Here is a 21,324-nt window from a genome sequence, read left to right on the forward strand (position 1 = left end):
ACTTTGACATTTTAGCTTTGATATACTTTATATGTGGCTTCCAGGATAATTATTCCACCAAGAAATGTGGCAGAGTTATGTGGCCATCGTGGTACGTTTGTCTGTCTGTTCACAACATTGCTCAAAAATGGATGGATTTGGATGAAATTTTCAGGGAAGGTCAGAAATGACACAAGGACCACCTCATTAGATTTTGGCAGTGATGCGGCTTATAGTCTGGATCCATGGATTTGTTTAAGATTTCTCTATCATTATGAGATAGTGGCACGGCGTCACTGTAACTATGACAACCAATGGATGCTACGTCATTTGCCTGCTGACGATCACATGATTGCGATGCTACTACAAATCCACCGCTGCGGACTTATCGGGACTTATCTGTCGGAAATGACACAACGACTGAGCAGCCTTGGCGAAGTACTGCGCTCTCTGAGTGCTTTTCTTGTTGTCAAATATCGCTTTGATTTCAACACCATTTACTGTGAGTTCACATGCTGAATTAGTCTGATGATTACCAAAGATCACAAACTCAGCTTGATTTAAAGTCAGCGTTAGAAATTCTATATTATTATAAGCACACTTATACAATGATCTTTTAGGAGAGATGTTAAAAAAAAATCATAAGACAACGGATGCCTCACTGAGTCATTTTTAATGAGATGACAACTTCCATGCTCATTCACAAACATCACAGTGCTTCTAGATAATACAAACACGCTTTCTCTTCATTTATACAGAAATGTAGGCATCAATACTCCGATTGTATGAAACAAACAAGTCATAAATTCAGCCCCTTTTACATTCTATGAACACATTACCATTTTAATGCTGAAGGATCTCATGTATCCAGAATTACTGAAAACCCTCAACGGACTGAAACTGACCGGATCTTTAAGGCAAAGTGATCCACCACACATACTAATGGCAGGCAAACTCTGGCAAACATTAGGCCTTTTGGAAATTACATTTACAAATAGTGTAACTAAACAGTAAAATAAATAATAACGTGTCAAATAATGAAAGTTCATTGTATGTTACAGATGGTAGCAGTTTTTAGGGAAGAACCTCCATCATATTAGAGGCGACTGGCCTTCTGCTGTCTACTGCCATTTATCTTTATGACAGCCAACTTCCTTGAAAGTCTTGATGCTTTAATCCATTACCGTCATTTTTTCATTATCATCCTCGTCTCTGTTCACCATTTCATTTCCATCGCCCAGCACGGATGTTGATGAAGATCATTCCAGGCATCTCGGCACCTGCTCAGTCGGACGGATCGCGTCGCTTTCAGCTCCAGTTATCTTGACGATTCATCCACAAAGAAAAACACAAGTAGGTGTTTGAGTCTCAGCGCTGCCACAGAGGAGTCAGTCCTAACAAAATGTGTCTCCTGAGGCGTTGGTGTTTCTCCAAGGATTCAAAAAGAGGAGGAAGGGGAAGAAGAGGAGGACACATCAGCCGGGCAGGCAGACCTTCCCAGCAAACAGCAGTCCCACTATGGTGAAGAATATGGACAGAATGAAGAGAACGTAGGAGGAGCCCACCACTGTGTTGTTGGGCAGCTTATATGGCTGTCCTCCGACCTCGTTGACGTAGAAGCCGATCGGGAATATGAGAGCAGCCATACAGAACAGGACCACTGTGGCAGGAGAGAAAAACAGGAGAGAAGCATCAACACCCCCTCCAGACGTGATGGACAACCTGGGCTGCTTCTGAAGCTGAGACGTGGAAATGCGAGGAAATATTATGGAGGAGATCCGCTGATTAGAAAATAATCCAAACTCAGAAGAACAGCTCTAGGATTTAGCAAGATTAGGGTTAAACTGTGGGTAGGGACACTGCTGAAACAGCTAAAGGTAACTGATGAGTGGGTGAAACAGCTTAAATTAAAAATACATTCACTTTTATTTGTATCGCACTTTGTGGAAACAAGGTTACAAAGTGCTTTACAGTAATAATTTTTAAGCTGAATGTCTTTGGCTTGTGGATAAAATATGACATTTGAGGATGTAATCTTGGGATTTGGGAAACACTGATTGACCTTTTTTTTTACCCATTTCTAACACTTCTTAGATCAAACAACTAATCGATTAATCGTAAAGATAATCACCAGATTAATTGACAGTGGAAATAACCATTAGTTGCAGCCCTACACATAAGCTAAAGTAGTTTTGTTATTTTTTTACCCGGTGAATGTGCACATTTGAAAATAGTGGGCAGAATAACATGTTAATTCCACTCTAACAGAGACCTGCTGTTCTCTGCAATTAGGTGGAATAAATATGTGCATATATTGACATCAGCAACTGAGCAAAGTGAGTTGGAAAATATTTTGAATATGAGCCAAAATCCAATACTGTGCATCCCTGGTTTTTAAGGTCAACTTTAGTATAATGACAGATTTCTACTCTCTGATTATCATTAAAGGGTTATTAATGCACAAACAACAGGATTCACTGTGAACTCACATTCACTTGTATTGGTTGATTGTATATCACTGCAGAACACAAAGAAAACCACAGGGAGACCACTAATAACACAAGGACACATATTAAATGGTGATTATAGTAATAAAAGAAAGAAAGATGTGAAAGAAATTTCACGGAGACATAAGAAAAGACAACCACGATAATACGACACTCCGACTGCACGGACTCTATGCCACGTATTCATGTGATGGTGGATGTTGTTGATGTGGGTCTGCAGTGGATTGTGTGTCGCTTTGAGTGTCGTGGGACGGATAATCTTCCTTCCTTTAAAGGAGATAAGAAAGGAAGCACTGAAGCACTTTTCCTTAGCTGTTGAAGAATCTGACCAGCTCTTATCATGGCTCGGTTAGGAGCAAGGAAGACTATATAAGTGCAACTCCAGCTGAGATGCTGAACCTGAGCTTATTTTGAAACAGCGATCAGGTCTTCATCAGCGCACGGCTGCATTTGAAGCCTCTACAAGTTCCGGTTTAGCTGGAGCCGATCAAACCTGCAGCAGACCTGCTCATCTGCAGGAAGAGAGAAAATCAATTCTATCTATTTATAGCGTGCAATGGATCCCATGATGTGAGTGAGGACATCAGAACGACACATATGTGGGTGAAATAAGAGCGGAGAGCCGTTCGTGAGGGGAGAAGACGAAAACGAACACCTACTCCCTGTGAAGGCGATCCATCGGGCGTATCGCGTGGCCTCGCGGCGCCAGTGTGACATCACCAGCAGACCACAGGTGACGGTGAGGGAGATGATGCCCAGGATGATGAAGAAGAGGGTGGTGATCCACGCTCGGGGCAGCTGAGGGGGGATGCAGGTTCGGTCCCGGCCGTGGATGGTCTGACACTGGCGGACCAGACCCACAGTCAGAGAGCCTGGATGGACGAAGGAAGGAGAGTCAGAAGTTAAAAAATGGATCCTTCAGCAAAGTAATGAAATTAGAGGTTAAATGTCAGCAGTAAGCCGTTGACTCTTTTTACTGTGTGACGCACACAGCTGTCACTTCAGAACTATAGAGCTTATTAATTTGACTTTTCCAGTTAACACAAGGTGAAGTCTTTCTGGCTGACACAGTCAACACAAGTCTGAAATAAACTGTGTCTGAACATAAAGGCTCCTGCAGCAGAAGGTAAAGCACAGACTGAAATATTTAATTCTCAGACAGGAATCAGAAGCCAGAAAAGTACATTTTAAAATAGTTTTATCTGCAGTGTGTATTACTCCCCAGAAACTCACACTACAGTTCAAAAGTTTGGGGCCATCAAAAATAAGCTTTTTTGACAAATAGCTGGAATATGAAATGATAAAAACTTTTTATTACAAGGATATTGCAAGGAAACGACCTCACCAGGTCATTTGTGACCCACATATGCATCTAAGGGTAAGTGTGTGAGGGTGCTGATGCAGACTTTGTGATACTTTTAATGCTACCTCTCTGTGAGTCCATGTATCGACAGGCTTTCCTTCCTATTTCACTTTTTTTCAATGTCATTACGGCAGACACAATAGCATGTCCCAGACCTCTTTGTTACATCATTTGGACACCTCACCAATCCCCATACCTGAATACTACAGCTCAGTGAGGGTTTAGTACTTCAGCCTGAAGGAGGAGACTGGGACAAAGTGATGCACCATCCGCACAGATTCACAACAACAACAACAACAACAACAACATCCACTACGGCGTGATTACAGTCTCCTACGTCCTTACTGTGATGACCTCTCGGGGTTGTTCTGGTTCTAATCAGAGCAGTTGTTATTGGCTCAGCAGGTGGCTGCAGACGACCCACTTCCTGGTTTGATTATGTTATCCTGGTTTACTCCTCCTGGTTGTGGCTTCTTCACACACTCACATACTCACACATGCACTGATTTCCACGACCTCATGTTGGGAGTATTTAATGTGGCCTTTAATTTAGCTTTATAAAGTATTCTCTAACTGTCGTCCTGGTGTGTGTCCTCTTTTGTTGTGGCCACTTAAGCCAGGTTGTTGACCTCACGATATTTTCCATGAAGATCAAAGACAAGACACATTTGTGGACTATTCAACTGCAACCAATGCTTCAAAACAGCAGTCCACAAACCAGTGGGTGACGTCATGGTGGTCCAGTCCTTACACGCAGTCTGTAGATGATTATTGCAGTAGACGAGTATGTGACTGGGGGGTGATTTTCACATGTGATGTTTAAGTGAAGGTTCGCACTGTCTTTGGCCAGAATTCCTTTCGCCGGCTGCAGCAATCGATTGGAATTCCCTTCAAAAATCTCCGAAACTGTCATTGCTTCCATCACCTTACATCTTTAAGCAGAAGCTGCAGCAGAGCCTAGCTGGCCCACTGCACATGCTGACTGTTTTCACTGAATTGCTAGCATTAATTTAGGGTGTTTCTAATCTCTGTTTTAACACTTTTTTATATATGTATTGTTTGTTATCTTTCTTCCCGCTGGGGCCACTTGCCAGGTCATCATTGTAGATGAGAAACTGTTCTGAACTGATCTTACCTGGTAATATAAAGAAGAAAAATGTTTTAAAAATTTCACTGTTACTTAAACGGTCCGTGGTCGTTAATATTATCAAAAACTATTTAAAAATAACATTTTCAGGGGCTTTAAATGGCATTTAGATAGAATTGCAAAGAGACATCTTGTATCATATCTATAGCTTTGGGTTTGCATGTTTTATTCCACCTTAATCTACTTCCCAGCAACATGTGACATTATTCGTCCATATGTTGACTCTCTCTGTGACATGATGACCTTCCAGGAGTCTCCCTGTTTCCCCCACAGTGAACGGTCGGTATGGAAACAGGCCGATGGGCTTCATGCCAACAGCAGCAGTAACCCCTCCCCTCGCCCTTCCAGCGATTCACAAATGACGTCAAACAGATTCAGGGTTCTGGCGTGAACCACCAAAGCGCCGCCCACATGGAGAGAGCAGCGGAAATGAAGAAATCAGCGACACGAGTCATCTGCCGGCCTCCTGTGTCACAAAGCCTCGTGGTTGCTGTGATGTCAGGTAGGTAGCAGCCACCAACATGAGGAGGCCAGCAGAGACTGCATCTGTTCCACTCTGCAGCCGTCCTGAAGACACCACACGGCCAACAGCACATAATGAGAACGGAAAAACGCTAAATGAAATCCTCCCCCGCCGTCATTTATTCATTTGTCTCCCTCTTTTTTGCCGTTGTTTCCCAGAATTATCTTCAGAGAGCAGTTAGAGCCTCGCAAGGAGACGCACAAGAGGAGCTTTTTACATTTTATGCATTTATAAACCCAATCAGGGCGATTTAAACCCAGAGAGTGTAGAATTAGCATAATTGTCGTGGCGGCCGAAATTACAAGTCACCAATATGACAAAGAGTGCAGGAAAAACACAGGGAAGCACTGAGATGTCTTTTAATTAGGCAGAAAATTAAATAAAATACGCTGCATTTGAATAAACATCTGGAACTTTTAGCAATCACAACCCCTCAATTTAAATTTAACAGTTTAGCCTTTTACACACGAGATAATGTGCAAAACACATTGAAAATGTATGGACGTCTAGTTTTTATTCCTGCTTCTTTTACTAGAGAAGAGCAAATGAAATGTACCTCTTTACTTCAGCCCTTCCATAATGTTGATAATCCTAAAAACATTCCCCACCATCTCCTACATGCTCCTCTATTTGTAGCCATCATGCCATGAAAATACAACCAATCTTTTTTTTTTTTTTTTAAACAGATGTTATTTTGGGCATTTTGAGCCTTTATTATGGAGCACTTGAAGAGAGACAGGAACCGTGGGTGAAAAGAAAGAGGAAACAACATGCAGTAAGTCATGCCATGGGCCCAAATCAATCAATGCCTGGAAAAGCTTCAGTTTTTGAACGTGGATGAAACAATGGGCGATGATACCACCACCGGGATGAAGAGAACATCAGGTCTGAACCACATCCTCCTGCTGACTGACCTATTCCCCCAACACACAGGATATCCTGTTCCTTCCTTTCTTTCCACTGGGTGGGGGACAACGTAAATAGAGCATTCATCTCCCAGCAAATTCCAGATCAGAACACAATGAAGCCGTGGGTCCAACTGACATGTGCTTTTGGTTGATGCTATTGTGGAAACTCGCTATAATGTGATGAGGAAACAAAAATGAAATTCATATGGATGTGGATTAAGGTGGCAAAAGAATAAAAGACAGACATGGTGAGATATAAAGATAGTCTTTTGTTAAAGCTGGATGAAACGGAAATGAGGAGGACATTAGATTTTTCCAGCTGTAACAGACTGTGGAAAAGAGTTTACTTTTAATCATTGCTTCATTTGATATATCCGCTTTATCCTGCAGAGGGTTGTGGGAGATGAAGATTCGTTCACTTGTAATCATCTCCATTCTTCTTAGTGAATATGTGTTATTTCTGCAGCGCTGCTCTCTAATTCACTTCATTTTCCTGCACCGTCGCTACACTCGTCCAATAATCTATTTGCTCTGAGCCAATCAGCCCCTAGAGCTTTTTTTAAAAAAATAATTTTGCTTCTATCACTCTTCCTCCCATGCTGCTGACCCTGCATCCCTCCTCCTCCACATCTCCACCTCATCTGGATGTCTAAAGCATCTCTGCCAATCTCCATCAGCCATCTGCTGACTTTGCTCCACCACCAACCTCCAGAATTCTGTCCTCATCTCCTGCCTTCATCAGCTCTATGATGCTGCTTCTTAGTGGAGTCGAACTGTGAAGATACTTTGATTCAACGCACTCATGTTTCTGCAATAAGCCTCTACACTGTATTTTCATCTGATCTCTTCTAACTGAACTGACTTTGGCTGGAAGTTAGCATGCAAATCTTTAGATCGTGAAAGTAGAAAACCCGTGGAAGCACAATGAGAACGTACGACCTCCACCCAGCTAACCAGCAGGTTTAGAAACCAGAACCTTCTCACTGTGAGGTGTGAGGAGTGAGAAGGTTCTGAAGGTTCTCTGCATCACTTCGCTGCCCCGACGTTTACTTCCAGAAAGAGTCCAGAGATCATTCACAAGAAGTGCTAACCTCATTGTGTTTCACACCATCATCCAGAGCGTGATCTGATCAGCCTGGAGGGATCACAGCTGCTCATTTGTCACTTCCCTGCCCAGATGTATCCTGATATTGTGCAGACTGAAAGGCATTTTGGTTCAAGCCTGTTCTGGTCACCAGCTGGAACAAACCATTCACACATAAGGAGGAGAATAGGAGAATGTGCCAAAAGGAAACTGGTGCTGATCATTTCACACAATTTCATACCCAAGAACTGACTCCTGAAAATAAACTGAATATAACTTTAAGTACCAATCAGCTGCTTTCTTTATCGAGATGCAGCATTAATCAAGTCCCATCTTCTTAAAAACTAATGTAGAGCTGTTTTAAATGATGACTGAGGATTCCTGTGCAAAGCATGTTATTAGTTTACCATCACAATACATTATCCCTGATAAAGACAATATCATGACACAGCCATTCTGAGATTCACTACCAGACAATCATCTACGATACATCACAATTTGTGCAACTGAGGAAGAAAAAATACCTCAAAAGGCAAAAATCGGGAAACGTGTTTACTCGCTGCATTGTAGTGTCAATGTGTGTGTGTATTATCATTATTATTATTAAGTTTTATTAATGTGTCAGTTGAGTTAATTAGCTCGCTGTCTATCATTTTGTCCTTGCGAGTGTCTTCTTTACTGCAGGTTAGTGACCTTCTGTTCACTACACCCTCATTCATTTGATAAGGACATGAAGTAGTGACTCTGGTCAGTTGACTGGTTACAGCACGTGCATATTTTAATAAAACTGTCCATCAATAATGTATTGCAAAAGAAGGTGATATGATACGATAATGCCACATCAATATTTTGCCCCACACTTACTGTGAATATCCAGCATTCATGGTGACCTTATGGCAAACGTCAAAGCACCAGAACTGACGGGGCACAACAAAAAAAGTCTATTTACACAGTTTAAACAACAGTATCAATGGCACAAGTGCTGCCAACATCCGTGACGTGTTCCCAAATGATCACAATAACTACTGAGAAGTTATCAAAGTTCACACTCAGACTGATTTCACTGATTTCAGGTTTACTCATTACTTCAGTTTCTAATTCCAACTGAACAGATCTATCAGTTTGACAGGAGATGACAGCATGACACTGATTACACTGATTTGGACTTCTACACATAAACTGAGCACTCGTAGCCCAAATAAAAGACGTCAGAGCTGAGCATGAGCAGCTTTAATTCTCCAGGTGGAAAGCATCACTGTCCCTGGAGGTCTCATTAAAAGTCACACATCTTCATCCCAAACAACGGCTCCTGGCCTCAGGTAACGAGTATTTGGCTAATTAGATGGGAACGAAAGGCTTTTACTACAGTAATTAGTGACACCATCATTTACGATGATGAATGGAAGGTTAAACCTTCTTAATGTTTGGAACTTCAGTCCTCTTTGTACGATGACGACTGAAAAAAGATTTGGTGCATGAATGCTCACTTACTTATGCAACAAAAAATGCTTGTTATGTACTCAACATGCAGCTGCAGCCAGTATTTTTTATTTTTTTTAACAACAAATTAAATCATGTAATAATCACTCGGCACGCCTATAATGTGCTTATCTCTGCTTCACTGTAGCATTAGGATGGAGGCTGACAAGAGCCCCATGCAGCTGTGCATACAGTGCAGCGGTTCTGTTTGTCTGTTGCATCAGTTTTGGTCAATGTTTAGCTTTGGACTTTGCATCTGAATATGACTTTACTGCAATAACCAGGACGGCTGAGTGTATTTAGACCATGTGGGATTTGGTGGGCACCTGTATTCAGCACTTTAAATCTAGGACTGACTGTACCATCAATGGAATTTGGCTTCCCACACATGATAACTATTGGCAGTAGAACGATCCTATTGGTGATAACTGATAATTTCATTTTCAAAACGACAGTTGTTGCTGTTGTTCGATGCCAAAACATTAATAATAGTGAAAGATGTATCAGATCATCCCTATTTGTCTGTGCAGACACATGAATTTGTTCTCAGTGGTGCACAATAGATGTGCTTAACCATTTCAAGTCTGTAAATCAAGTGTTCTCTATAACATTAAATATCCACAACTAAGCATGAAACAGGAAACAGTCAGAAAACAGTGAGTTAACCAGATCTCTGTATCCTGCTCAGCTTCTCACACTGAGGCTCGTGGCTCGGGGCTAGATTTGCTGCTAACACACCCGAACCTCTGCTCAAATCCAGATGGTGAATTGTGCAGCATAGTTTGTTGGTACAGTGTGTTCAGAAAGTTTTCAGGGCTCTTCACTTTTTGCACATTCAATTGTGTTGCAGATTTAAGCGCAAATAAAAAAAAAATGGACTCTGAGCAATCCATACTGATAAAGTGAAAACATGTTCTTGGAAATGTAACAAAAATCCCCCTTTAGTTGATTGTAACTCATAAAACTCATCTCTGAGTTTTAAAGTTACATATTTAGAAGCCTTTTCCATGGAAAGAATCCATTCCTGCTTTAAAATGGCTTAAATGTACCTCAACATCATCACCTCCTTTAAATATGCAGATCTATGAAGTAGGCAAAAACGAGACCCTTCACCGTCTACAACATGTTCTGACCAACCACCCACCACATACAAGTAATGTAATATTAGAGTAACTCAGCTATACATGTTAGAAAAGAGTAGTAACACAGACCAGCCTACCCTGCAAGAGGACAGGACTGGTTCCTTAGGTTTGTTACATATGAAAAACAGCTAATTATAATTACAATTTCAAGAAGTAAATGCTCATGGTGGTGACTCCTTATTTTGCTCGATATGTCTTTCACCACATTTAAAAACACCATATGTACATGTTAACAATCTAAAAAAATTAGATTGAGGGTGTCTTTATAAATAAAAACTTGAAATTTCTCATCAAAATGCCGCGTTCATTAACTCTTGGAAAAGTGGATGGCTTAGAAATAGTCTAAAAGACAGACATCTGTTTTTATAACACCCTACATTGTATGTCAGAACAAATACCAAGCCAGTCTATTAGAAGACTTTCAGGATTTAAAAAAAAGGCAGCAAAGCACAGATCAGCAAGGTCATGGAACCATTTCTAAAGCTTTGAGTGTCCCCAGGTGCAGAGTGGCCTTAATGGAAAGAGCTCAAAGACAAACATTTTCCACAAGGACTATAGAGTGTCAGCCCTTTTAAACTAAACAAGTCCAATTTGTCAGTGAGCTGACCAAGACTCCAGCAGTCATTAGTCCTCTGTACAAATGGACAATCTGCTAGGAGGTCAAGCACCTCCATCACCTCCTCAATCAGGTCTTTACGGTAGAGTACAGCAGCTGGACAAAGACAACTCTGATGACAACCTGCTTGAAGTTTGCCAAACTGCATTCAAGGAACTCTGACAAAAAAAGATTCTCTGGTCAGAAGAGACAGAAACTGATTTCTTTGGGACTGCTCATTTGGCTAGTACAGTCCTAACAATTGGGCATGGTGGTGGCAGCATCATGCCATGTTCTAGGTGCTTTAACCACTTTAGTCAGAATTAAAATGTGCTCACAGCCAGCATCACAGTAAAGGTCATAAACCTGTCATGAGAGGTCACATCTTCATTTCAAAGCGTCACATTATTGACTTCTGCCATTTCCAACACCAGATTTTCTATGTAAATTGAGTTTTTCTGTCATCTGACCTCTTACCAGCACCGATACATGTGCAAAACGTACAAAAACAGTGTGAACAACCCACCAGCTGATTCTCCAGTGTTGATCCAGTCCGGGTTGGCGATGCTGGCGATGGCGAAGATGTCTGCAGCGAGGAAGAGACATCCTGAAATCACGGTGAGTTTATCCATGTCTTTGAGCGTCTGTCTCACCGTTTCCTCGAAGGGAGACGGGACATCTAGAAGTCACCTAAACCCGCATCTCCCGTCCCGTCGTGCAGGGCAGAGTCAGGGGCCACACAGTGGTGGAGACGGGGTCGGGATGAGCCACTATTTGTCCACACATCGTGTTTGATCCCACATGAGCAGTTTGACTCGCTTCTATTAATCCTCCAACAGTCGAAGCTGCGCCGACCTGCTGGTCCTGCTCCAATCCGGGAGGAGAGCGTCGCTGCCCGGGTTCATGGATCACCTCGCTCCGGCTGCTGCATCTTATTTGCATGAAGAAAAAAAAAGGAGCTGAGATCAAGCGTATGGCCTCTAACTGAATCACTGTTTAAATACCCAGCGGTGAGAACGGGATCATGCATGCAGTCGACTTATTTCCTGAGTTTGCATGAATCTCCCCCGTATGGAAGCTTTCTCTGTCCTCCGGACGAACACGGACGGGAAACACCGCCCATGCTCACACAAAAGCGCCTTTCTGTGGCTTCAAATCTGCACATTCACAGCCTGAATCCCTTCTTTTGATTCCTTTCAAACACCCTTTGAATGCACAGCAACTGTATTCTCTGCAAAACGATGCCGCCGTCCTCTCCCTGCAAGGGAAACTAAAAATTCAGCCAGTTCGCGTCTCCATGCCCGTGTGGTGGCAAATCTCGCGAGAAAATCCGTAGAAAGCTGACTTCCCTGTACGTTTTGCCTTTAAATTATGCAGGTGGTGGTCATTGGAGTTTCTCAAACACACCTCAAGTCTTCAGGGTGAGGGTCCATCCACTGAAAAAATTTAAATATCTAACATCTCTCTGCACTCTGATGAACTCTTTTAAGGCGGATTTAAGGTGGAAATGTTTATATTTATGTAAAACACTGTAAAATACAAGGAAATCTATATTTCTTTCAAATATTTATTCTCAGCGTTTCTCATTCTATATTCTCCTTGCTGAGACAAATAAAATAAAATCAGTCTTCTTATTCCAGTTTTTGCAGCATCCCCTTGCGATCTACATCTATAAAGCTCCAGCTCTCACACAGGCCAAAATCTGCAGAGATAAAGCAAATTCACAGCTTAAGCTTACTTACTTGCTTCTTCTGGAGCTCCATCAGCATGCAAAGTTTGCTTAATTGCCCTGGAAATGTCGATGCATTAACTTTCCATGACTTTAAGCACTTCTCATCCATATTAACTTGATTCTCAGTTCGTCTGATTTGGTTAAAAAGCTTCACACCATAAAGTAAGTCAAGTATCCGGGACACGAAACACTTGACACTCAGTAAGGTTGATAGAATTTATTCCTTATTTTACATTGGCTATACAGTTAATGTGGACAGATGGGTAGAGCACAGTACTGTGATGCACCAGAGCAGTATCACCTGCAAATATACTGTTACAACACCTATAAATACCCAGTGGTGTTATGACATTATATTTCTCAGAACAACAGCATTGCAAAAAGACACCAATGACCTCTGTTTGTGTTCAAATGTAGAGGAAACAAAAAAATCTGCTTTGCCGTCCATCAAGGTGCAGGGCGAAGTGACGAGGAGGGCTTTAGATCTCATCCACGAATGGTGTTTTTACGAGGTTGCCGGAGGATGCCATGGTCTTCTTGCCAGACACGAATTTCTTGGCAGCCTGAAGATGACAAGAAAAATACAAATGCCACAATGATGAATGTGTTCAGTCTTAACAACAGTAGGAGGTCATGTAAATTCTGTTACAAGTTCATGTGATATCTGGACATAGCAAAACGGAAGCAAATGTCTCACATGAGCAACATCCGTCAAGGAGACGTTGTCGATGGTTTTGGAGATTTCTTCAGGGGGCTGGTAGGTTCCATCCAGAGCCTGAGTGCCCATGATGTCCAGCAAACCCTCTGAGGTTTCGATAAGCATCAGGAACTCAGTCCTCAGCTGGGCCCTGCAGAGAAAACAGACACAAACTCGTCAGAAGCCATGATAGTGCAAATTAGGACAAATAAACATTCAACTTGACGTATTTTGTACTGAGTGCGATGCAGGATTGGGAACGAAAATGTATCTTCTCCTCAGTGTCAATGCCACTTTGTGATTTAAAGTTCTGCTTTCAATTTCTAGCCGTAGTTGTGATGTTTACATACACTACTGTTCAAAATTTTGGGGTCACTTAGAAATGTCCTTATTGTTGAAAGAAAAGCAGTTTTTTTTCAATGAAGATAACATTAATCAGAAATACAGTCTAGACATTATTAATGTGGTGAATGACTATTCTAGCTAGAAACGGCTGATTTTTAATGGAATATCTACATAGAGGTACAGAGGAACATTTCCAGCAACCATCACTCCTGTGTTCTAATGCTACATTGTGTTAGCTAATGGTGTTGAAAGGCTAATTGATGATTAGAAAACCTATGTGCAATTATGTTAGCACATGAATAAAAGTGTGAGTTTTCATGGAAAACATAAAACTGTCTGGGTGAACACAAACTTTTGAACGGTAGTGTAGACGTGTGGGACTTTATATTGCAGTAGAAATGTGACAGGAACATGAAACAAAAAAAAAAATGGTTTGGAGCTCAGAGTAACAAGTAAAATCTTCCTGAAAGCATTTCTAACACGTAACTGGACAACTGTGTTGCACAACCGCTTCTTTTCTACCTTTGGCCATAACTAGGATAATTGTTTCCCCTTGTTTCCAGTCATGATGCTAAGCTAAGTTAAACAGCTGCTGGCTCCAGCTACATATTTAGCATAGAGATATAAGAGTGATATTGATCTTTTTGTGCAACTCTCAGCATGTAGGTAAAATAAGATATTTTTTTTTAATTCAAACTCTTTAACTACTCTCAACATATTTGCCATGTTTACTTGTATTTTCAGTCAGATGTTATGTTTACAGCTGTGTGGTTTCATCACAACCATATAATTTTTTTTAACCATTAATTCAATTTTGATTACGTTTTACCGTTTGCTAAAACAGAAATATCACAATTTCGCTCTACAACATAGTGATGATTTAGAAGGTTTGTTAGAGGATGACGATAAAGCAGCTTTCTTACTTGGCTCGAGTGAGGTCAGCTGCTGTGACTCCGCCATCAGCAACAGCCTTCACCTGGGCAAGAGCGGCTTTAATCACCTGGAGAGATGGAAGGGGACAGAGATCACATCTAGAAGTTTTCAATTCCATTTTGAAAAAAAGAAAAAAGACTGCTGCTACTTTGTTGAACAGTTTGCGCTGATAAACAGACTCCGGTCACAACTAGTCACTCACCTCACCAGCATCTGCAGCCTGGGAAATGGTGTAGACCCCAAACAGACCTGAGTCAGAGTAGCTTGCATTGAAAGCACAGACCTGGGAAAAAACAGAACGAAACGTTTTAAAGGTGTTGTGATGATTATGATTGAGCAAACCTGTAATCTGTGTCGCTGTGATAGCGTTAAATGTGTAGCTTTCACCGCTGACACACACAGACACGCTGCTCTTAGGAGGAAATCTGTTTTACCAGATTATGTTATGAGCTGAAAGAGACTCACATCAAAGGGGTCAGCAGTTGCCTTGGCAACACCCTGCACCAGTTTGCTGGAGGGGCAGGATCCTCTCTTCACATATGGAAAAGCTCCCAGAACGTGCTGCAGCACAGCGAAAGCCAGAGCTTCTTTACTGGTTGTTGCCGCTCCCTGGCTCACCACGGCTGCATGAACCAGACTGCTGTTGCTGGGCATACGGATCTCACCTGGAGCACAGCGAGACAGTGTGATGAATTTTCTTGGCTTGGAGGAAGAGTTTTAATGCTCTCACTGTTGCGTATGTTTTGTCGGTTCAGCTCACCTCCACGATACTGAGCCGCGGCCCCAGTGGTGCCGGTTCCGCTGCGGATGTTGAGGAATTGTTCTCCGACTTGCTTCAGCACAGCGTGGTCAACACCTGGAGGACAGAACAACATCAGAAACTTAACGATCCATCGGTCATTCAGGAGAAATCTGAATTTTTACTTGTCATGACCCTTACCCAGTCCAACAAGAGCCATTCTTGCACTTGTGAAATTGTTTTGGACAAACTGGTGCAGCTGTGGAAAAAAGCAAACATTAAAAATGGCAGCTTAAATTGGCATATTAATACCATCAGTTGAATTTTTAAAAAAACCACTAAAAACACTCACATGTTCCGACTGAATATTGCCAACCATGTGGTCGGGGCAGTACAGGGAGTTACAGAGGGCATTCTTGTAGGCCGCTTGATGCAGACCTTCAATCACAACTGGACAAGAGAGACAGAGGCATGATCACCAACTGCAACTGGAGGTAAAATCTGACATGTTTTCTCTTTGTTAGACAAATCATTGTCTGTCTGACTTTGATGCACCTGTGCAAAGGCACGAGTTTGCAAGATCTGTCATTTCCACACTTCCCATTCACTGTCTACGTAAGCAACCATGCAATGCATTTTGGTAGCACAAAAAGAAACGTTTAAAATAACTGTTGTCGATCTAAAATGAAGTAAGACTGAGCAACTGAATAGCTTTTTTGTTTCAGTGAACTATTTTTAAAATATAAGAGAAAATTTCCCAAAGGTGCCCCAATGTTTGTCCAGTTGGAAATCAGGAAGCAGATGTGGAATGCTGGGTATTTTTGTGCATTTGCCTTCTTACTTGTAGCTTTGTGTTGTTCATTAAGAGTATATGCACTGTATTTTGTATTTTACCTCTCCACATTTCATTTTATACAATTTAAATGAAAATATTTCAGATTTGACTAAAAGCCACCAAGTTGAAACTGTGGTTATAGAAGTACTGGGCTGCATTTTTCGGTCGGCAGCTACACCGAAAGAACAGCGGTGAAGTCGCAGAAGAACTGCATAGTCACAGCTGTTTTCTTTATTCTTAGGTAAATGTCGCTCAAACATCGTGTTAATTTATTTGATCGATTAACCTGATGTTAGGTAATTGCACATTTGTGGACACAACTGTCACTAATGCTAATGTAGCTCCTCAGTGGTTGAAGTTGTTCCTCTAAGTGTTGACACTCTAACCTTTAGGAACACATTGGATGTCCTCAAATGAATGCATTCATACAGTCAGGTGCAGCCAGTGTTTGCTCAGCTGTGGGAAGGTGCAGCCTGTACCGGTTTCTGATGTGACACTGACAAGTTGAATGTCCATCAAGCACCCAATACGACCCCTTGTCTCCAAAAATGCTCTTGTGGACCTACACCATGAAGTCACATCCTCAAGTAATTAATAGATTTCCTTGTTTCCTGACGTTTACTTTACATACCAGCAGCACTCACATAAAATAACTTCATCAGGTAGATGCTTAACGCTCTCTTTTTGCTGTAGTTTATACTGTGGCTTCAGTTCAGGCAGTACATGTAAAACGCCTTTCCTTTAAACAGTGTTTTATGATTGGGTTAATGCAAAAAGAGACAATCATTTTAAACCACTGGGATGTTTCAGTTTTGTTACATTAGTGTTGAACAGTTCTGACAAATATACAGCTCACATTAACAACAATTATCAGCCTTTTCACAACCTCTTGTGACACATACCGGCTTGTTAATGCAGCACAGTGTCTGAATCTACTCTCATACACAGCTGTGAAAGAACGAACTGCACCTTAGCAAAATGGCATCATTACTCAGATTAAGCTGTGTGGCACACAAGAGGGAATACAAATTAAGCGTTTGGATGAAAAAACAGTTGTATTAAAAAAAAAAAGTGTGTTCAAAGGGAAATAAGGACCTACCTGTCTGTGGGTTCTGTGCAGCCTGTGCTTTGTCCAACTTTACTCTCGGTGTGAGGTCTGACACTTCCCACGGACGAAACTCTGGGGCTGTTGTCACATTGATCAAATACTCCATCACTGTATCACTGAATACCAGTAATGAAAAGGGAGAGAAAATAGTGCTATGAGCTGATGTGATTGTGCAAGAATTCTGAAAACATAATTATCCCTGCATTTCATATGCAACAGATAGTCACATGTATAGTCCTTTGTTTTGGTGTTGATACTTCTATTTTTAATCACATGCTCCCATTAGATAACACTCACGGTAGACAGACTTACATGTCATCTCTCAAGCAGTCAACGGTGTAGATCATATTCTCTCTGGATGAAGCCACGCTGCACAGACACATGCAGATATCCAGATTAGAGTAGTGAACAGGGTAGATACTCAGACTGTTGTGACAAAATCGTGTTTTTCAGGAAAGACTTTTTTGAGAAGTTACTGACCTCAGGCTGCCTCCCACTGCTTCAATACCACGGCATATCTTGAAAGCTGAAGCTCCTTTGGTTGTCTGGAAAGGTACAAATGCAAGTCAATGGAACTGTAATTCTAGTAAAGACATATGTTTACACTACATGTATAGCAATGGATTAGAAAAAGAATAACATGTTCCATTTGTTAACACTAATTGTTCAACATTACTTTGATGAAACAGTGCCCATTATAATCCTAATATAGAGTAATATTTGATTTGTAATTCAGTGTCTGTGCAGTTTTAGCTGGTTAATTGTAATTGTGAGGAAAACAGGCTATACTGAAGTTTCATACCAGATTGGAGGCCAACCGCAGGAGGTGGGTGACACCCTGGTTCTCAGGGGTCTCATAACGACAGCCGGCCCTGACCAAGACGCCGATCTTGGAGGCTGGTGAATAGTTCTCCTGTGAGGCGATCACCAGTCCACTGGGCAGTTTGGTCACCTGGACAGAAAGATGCATGGTGAGATCTACTTCAGTTACATCACATTCATTAAACACAGTTGGACATTCAGTTAAAGTAAGTCAGCCAGCAAGCCTCATCTTGTACATTAAATGCACATTAAGAGCATTTAACATTTTAAAAGCAGCATAATGAGAGGAGACTAAAGGCTAAAGCTTTTGACAAAAGCATGGTCATTTCTCCATAACTGATATCTTTATCCTTAGATGCAGCGCCACACTGTCCGGACCCAGCTAGCCCCAGCACAGCCATCCTCATTACTACCCAACATACATGGACATCCTTGTAGGAACGGGCTCCAGGAGAGAGCTTGAGGTCAGCCAGGGGCTGAACAAGGGACTGGCCTTTTCTGGCAGCTGCATAGAACCGTCTCTGTGGAGAAGAGAAACAAGTCAACAACCACTGACCTGCGCTTCCTGCGGCTGAAACCCAGTGACCTCCACCTTACGGGCAGCCTGGGCTGCATAAAGCCTTGTCTGGAAGAACAGAGAACATGGGAAGGGAGGAGATTACAACTAATGTGTTGCTGGCTGGTTGAATGATGAAGGGCAGCGTGAGAGCAACGGACATCAGACGGATGAAAGACTTTGGAATGATGAATGGGATCACTGATCCTAGCAGGGCTTCCTGTTCCACTACCTTCCTGCTTTTAAAGCGCTATATGCCTACAACAGACTACAACAATCATGTTTTTGTAATTCAATCACAATTGATTTTGAACAAATAACAAAATAATCTCTTGGCAGGGTCCATTAAGCTTCTTCTGTGGAGATTTAAATTGTGTCAACTGGTCTTCATCAGTTGGACTTTTCCCAGTTGTCTTTGAAGCCAACATAGCTAAGAAGTACTTTCAGTCCTCATACACACACAAATAAAGTTAAACCTATAGAATTCTTTTGAAAATGACGTGACCAGGGATCAACTTTTTATTGGCCTGACCAGTTGTCGGACATTTAATATTTTTCCGATGTGTCATTCCACTTATTTTTTTGCTGATTACTGAATAAACTAATTTAAGAATGCAGTGCAAAACAAAAAACAGGCCTTCAACATTGATAATTAAGTAAGGATTTCATCATAGTCATTAAATAATTACAGCATCTTCTAAAAGATGCAAAAAAGGTCATATAATAAATCAAAAACATACAGCAAACAATGTTTAAAATTATGGTGCAATGAAACTACAGATTTTAAAATTCTCATTATATGGTGAAAAACTTGTTTTGTGTCACCATAAATTTCATAATTTTTTTACATAACCTGAATGTCTGAAGTGAACAGATAATCCAAAATAAACTATCATTCGAGAATGCCCAAATAAGAGAACACAGCCATCTTTGTGCTTCATGAAGAGAGACTCAGTGAGGGAACCATTGCTGACTGCTTTGGAATCATCAAAACATCTCTTCATTGCAGCCTTAAGAAGAAAGTGCAGCGTGGCCCTACAAAGAACCGCAAAGGAACAAGCAGAAAACACTCACCTCAGTGGTTTAATGATTGTTACCGAAGTTGTCTGTAAAACATGACTAAACAAACACATTTCAACAATTTTGTGTGTCTTTGTTTTACCCTTAAATATACATTCAACCCAAAAATTTGTTATCATTTCAAACATACATGAGACCCAAATATCTTAATTGGAAATCTAATTGATTGCTAATTATGGGTATTAATATTAACTAAGAAAAAAACATCAGTCAGCCCATAGACATGATGTGTTAAGAAGAATAACAGTTTCTAAATGGACCTTGAGGTCTTTTAAACTACATGGTGATAGAAGAGTCTGTCCTAGAAGCCACTGTTAAACACTCAGAAATCTTCTACTATTTCAGTAATCACATGTAAAGATACTATACCATCAGTGCTGCTAATCAATACACAGACAGTTGTATCAGTTCACTCAAACGAAGTTAGCGCTGTTACAGTAGACAGCTCTGCGCTGTTGTGAATGTGGTTGTTTCCTGTAAAATCCAAGTTACGACTATTGCACCCAAATACAATAACAATATTGTAGATAATGCACTTTAAATGGAAAAATGGGGTATGTGACCCGACAAGCTTTAGCTTCAAATCTACACAAACAAGAAGCTAGCTAACTCTCACTTATCTCAAATCTCGGCTATCTCGCATTCACACAGCCTGAGTGGACTGAATTGAGTCTAATGTTAGTTTATCTCGGTGTAAGACGACTCTAAATGTGTGCTGTTCGTGATGTAACTCTATCAGTCGGTTTAGAGCTGGCTGAGAACAGAGTAGAGCTGGAGCTGCCTGCTTCCTCGTCCGCTCTTCATCAGACCCTGAACGGACACGACCCCGAGTTTTGACATCGTCCGACAGTCAAACCGAGAGAGAACCGGATTGCTGGTGTGTGTGCAGCTTCCCGACACATAAAACATACAGGACAGATTAACGGAGTCCTCACCGAAAGCTGACTGATTCCCCGAATCCCCTTCATCTCCCCTCTCTCCTTCAGCCAGGACGATACAGCAATATGGCTGGCCTCAAAGTGCCCTACCCAGAATGCACAGCGCGCAGCTTCCTCGCTGAAGTACAGCTAAGCAAATGAGAGAGCGCCCTCTGTTGCCACGGAGATGAACTCAGTTACACAAAATCATGGGTAAGATAGATAGATAGATAGATAGATTAAACCTTTATTGATCCCACAGCGGGGAAATTTACAGTGTAATAGCAGCAAATAGAACAATTTGAATAAAAAAAGAGCAGCACACAATGCACACAGTGCATAGATATATTTTCTTCTTCTAGAAGAAAAACGATATTTACAGCAAAATTTCTATGAAATTGCACAGCATCATTATTTACATTTTTATTGCATGGCTTGTAAGTGGGTGAACTGAACTACTGGGAGCAGGCTTGATTGTAAAGTCTGACTGCAGCAGGAAGGAAGGACCTGCAATATCTCTCCTTTAGACACCGTGGGTGAAGCAGTCTGTCACTGAAGGAGCTGCCCAGTGATGATACTGTTTCCTGCAGGGAGTGGGAGGTGTCCTCCATGATAGATAACAGTTTTGTCATCATCCTCCTGTCTCCCACCACCTCCACAGGATCCAGGGGGCAGCCCAGGACAGAACTGACTTTCTTTACCAGTTTGTTTAGTCTCTTCCTGTCTGCAGCCGTGATGCTGCTGCTCCAGCAGACCACTCCATACATGATGGCTGATGCCACCACAGAATCATAGAAGGTCCTCAGAAGTGCTCCCTGCACCCCAAAGGACCT

At 41.6% G+C, this 21,324-nt stretch overlaps 2 protein-coding genes across 3 annotated transcripts; both read right to left on the reverse strand.

The window, feature by feature from the left end:
• Positions 1-633: 633 nt before the first annotated feature.
• LOC111575375 (uncharacterized protein C16orf52 homolog B-like) lies at positions 634-12,040 on the reverse strand. Its single transcript, XM_023280444.3, has 3 exons — positions 11,254-12,040; positions 3,146-3,358; positions 634-1,639 (listed from the first exon to the last, which is right to left on the reverse strand). The coding sequence occupies exons 1-3, from the start codon at positions 11,357-11,359 to the stop codon at positions 1,455-1,457; spliced, it is 504 nt and encodes a 167-aa protein (XP_023136212.1). The 5' UTR covers positions 11,360-12,040; the 3' UTR covers positions 634-1,454.
• A 621-nt stretch (positions 12,041-12,661) lies between these two features.
• LOC111575370 (cytochrome b-c1 complex subunit 2, mitochondrial) lies at positions 12,662-20,621 on the reverse strand. 2 transcript variants are annotated; one of them, XM_023280436.3, is made up of 14 exons: positions 20,510-20,621; positions 18,361-18,459; positions 17,919-18,068; positions 17,597-17,661; positions 17,429-17,485; positions 17,108-17,232; positions 15,526-15,623; positions 15,375-15,432; positions 15,195-15,290; positions 14,900-15,099; positions 14,637-14,717; positions 14,425-14,501; positions 13,157-13,307; positions 12,662-13,022 (listed from the first exon to the last, which is right to left on the reverse strand). In XM_023280436.3, exons 1-14 carry the CDS (start codon positions 20,540-20,542, stop codon positions 12,939-12,941), a joined length of 1,374 nt encoding a protein of 457 aa, XP_023136204.2. In that variant the 5' UTR covers positions 20,543-20,621; the 3' UTR covers positions 12,662-12,938. The 2 variants fall into 2 exon arrangements, with proteins under 2 accessions (XP_023136204.2, XP_023136205.2); XM_023280437.3 differs by lacking the exon at positions 18,361-18,459 and adding an exon at positions 18,495-18,563 and having other exon boundaries at positions 20,510-20,608.
• Between the last annotated feature and the right edge of the window lie 703 nt (positions 20,622-21,324).

Source organism: Amphiprion ocellaris, chromosome 18, assembly GCF_022539595.1.
Source record: "Amphiprion ocellaris isolate individual 3 ecotype Okinawa chromosome 18, ASM2253959v1, whole genome shotgun sequence".
Classification (NCBI taxonomy): Eukaryota; Metazoa; Chordata; class Actinopteri; family Pomacentridae; genus Amphiprion; species Amphiprion ocellaris.

Excerpts from the sequence above, each read along its gene's own strand:
- LOC111575375 (XM_023280444.3), bottom strand. The coding sequence starts at position 11,359 with ATGGATAAACTCACCGTGATTTCAGGATGTCTCTTCCTCGCTGCAGAC. Across the intron at positions 3,359-11,253 it reads CAACACTGGAGAATCAGCTG|GCTCTCTGACTGTGGGTCTG; the intron begins GTGGGTTGTTCA and ends TCGTCCATCCAG. Across the intron at positions 1,640-3,145 it reads ATGGATCGCCTTCACAGGGA|TGGTCCTGTTCTGTATGGCT; the intron begins GTAGGTGTTCGT and ends CTCCTGCCACAG.
- LOC111575370 (XM_023280436.3), bottom strand. The coding sequence starts at position 20,542 with ATGAAGGGGATTCGGGGAATCAGTCAGCTTTCG. Across the intron at positions 17,486-17,596 it reads GCAGTGGGAGGCAGCCTGAG|CGTGGCTTCATCCAGAGAGA; the intron begins GTCAGTAACTTC and ends GTGTCTGTGCAG. Across the intron at positions 14,718-14,899 it reads CAACTGCTGACCCCTTTGAT|GTCTGTGCTTTCAATGCAAG; the intron begins GTGAGTCTCTTT and ends GTTTTTTCCCAG.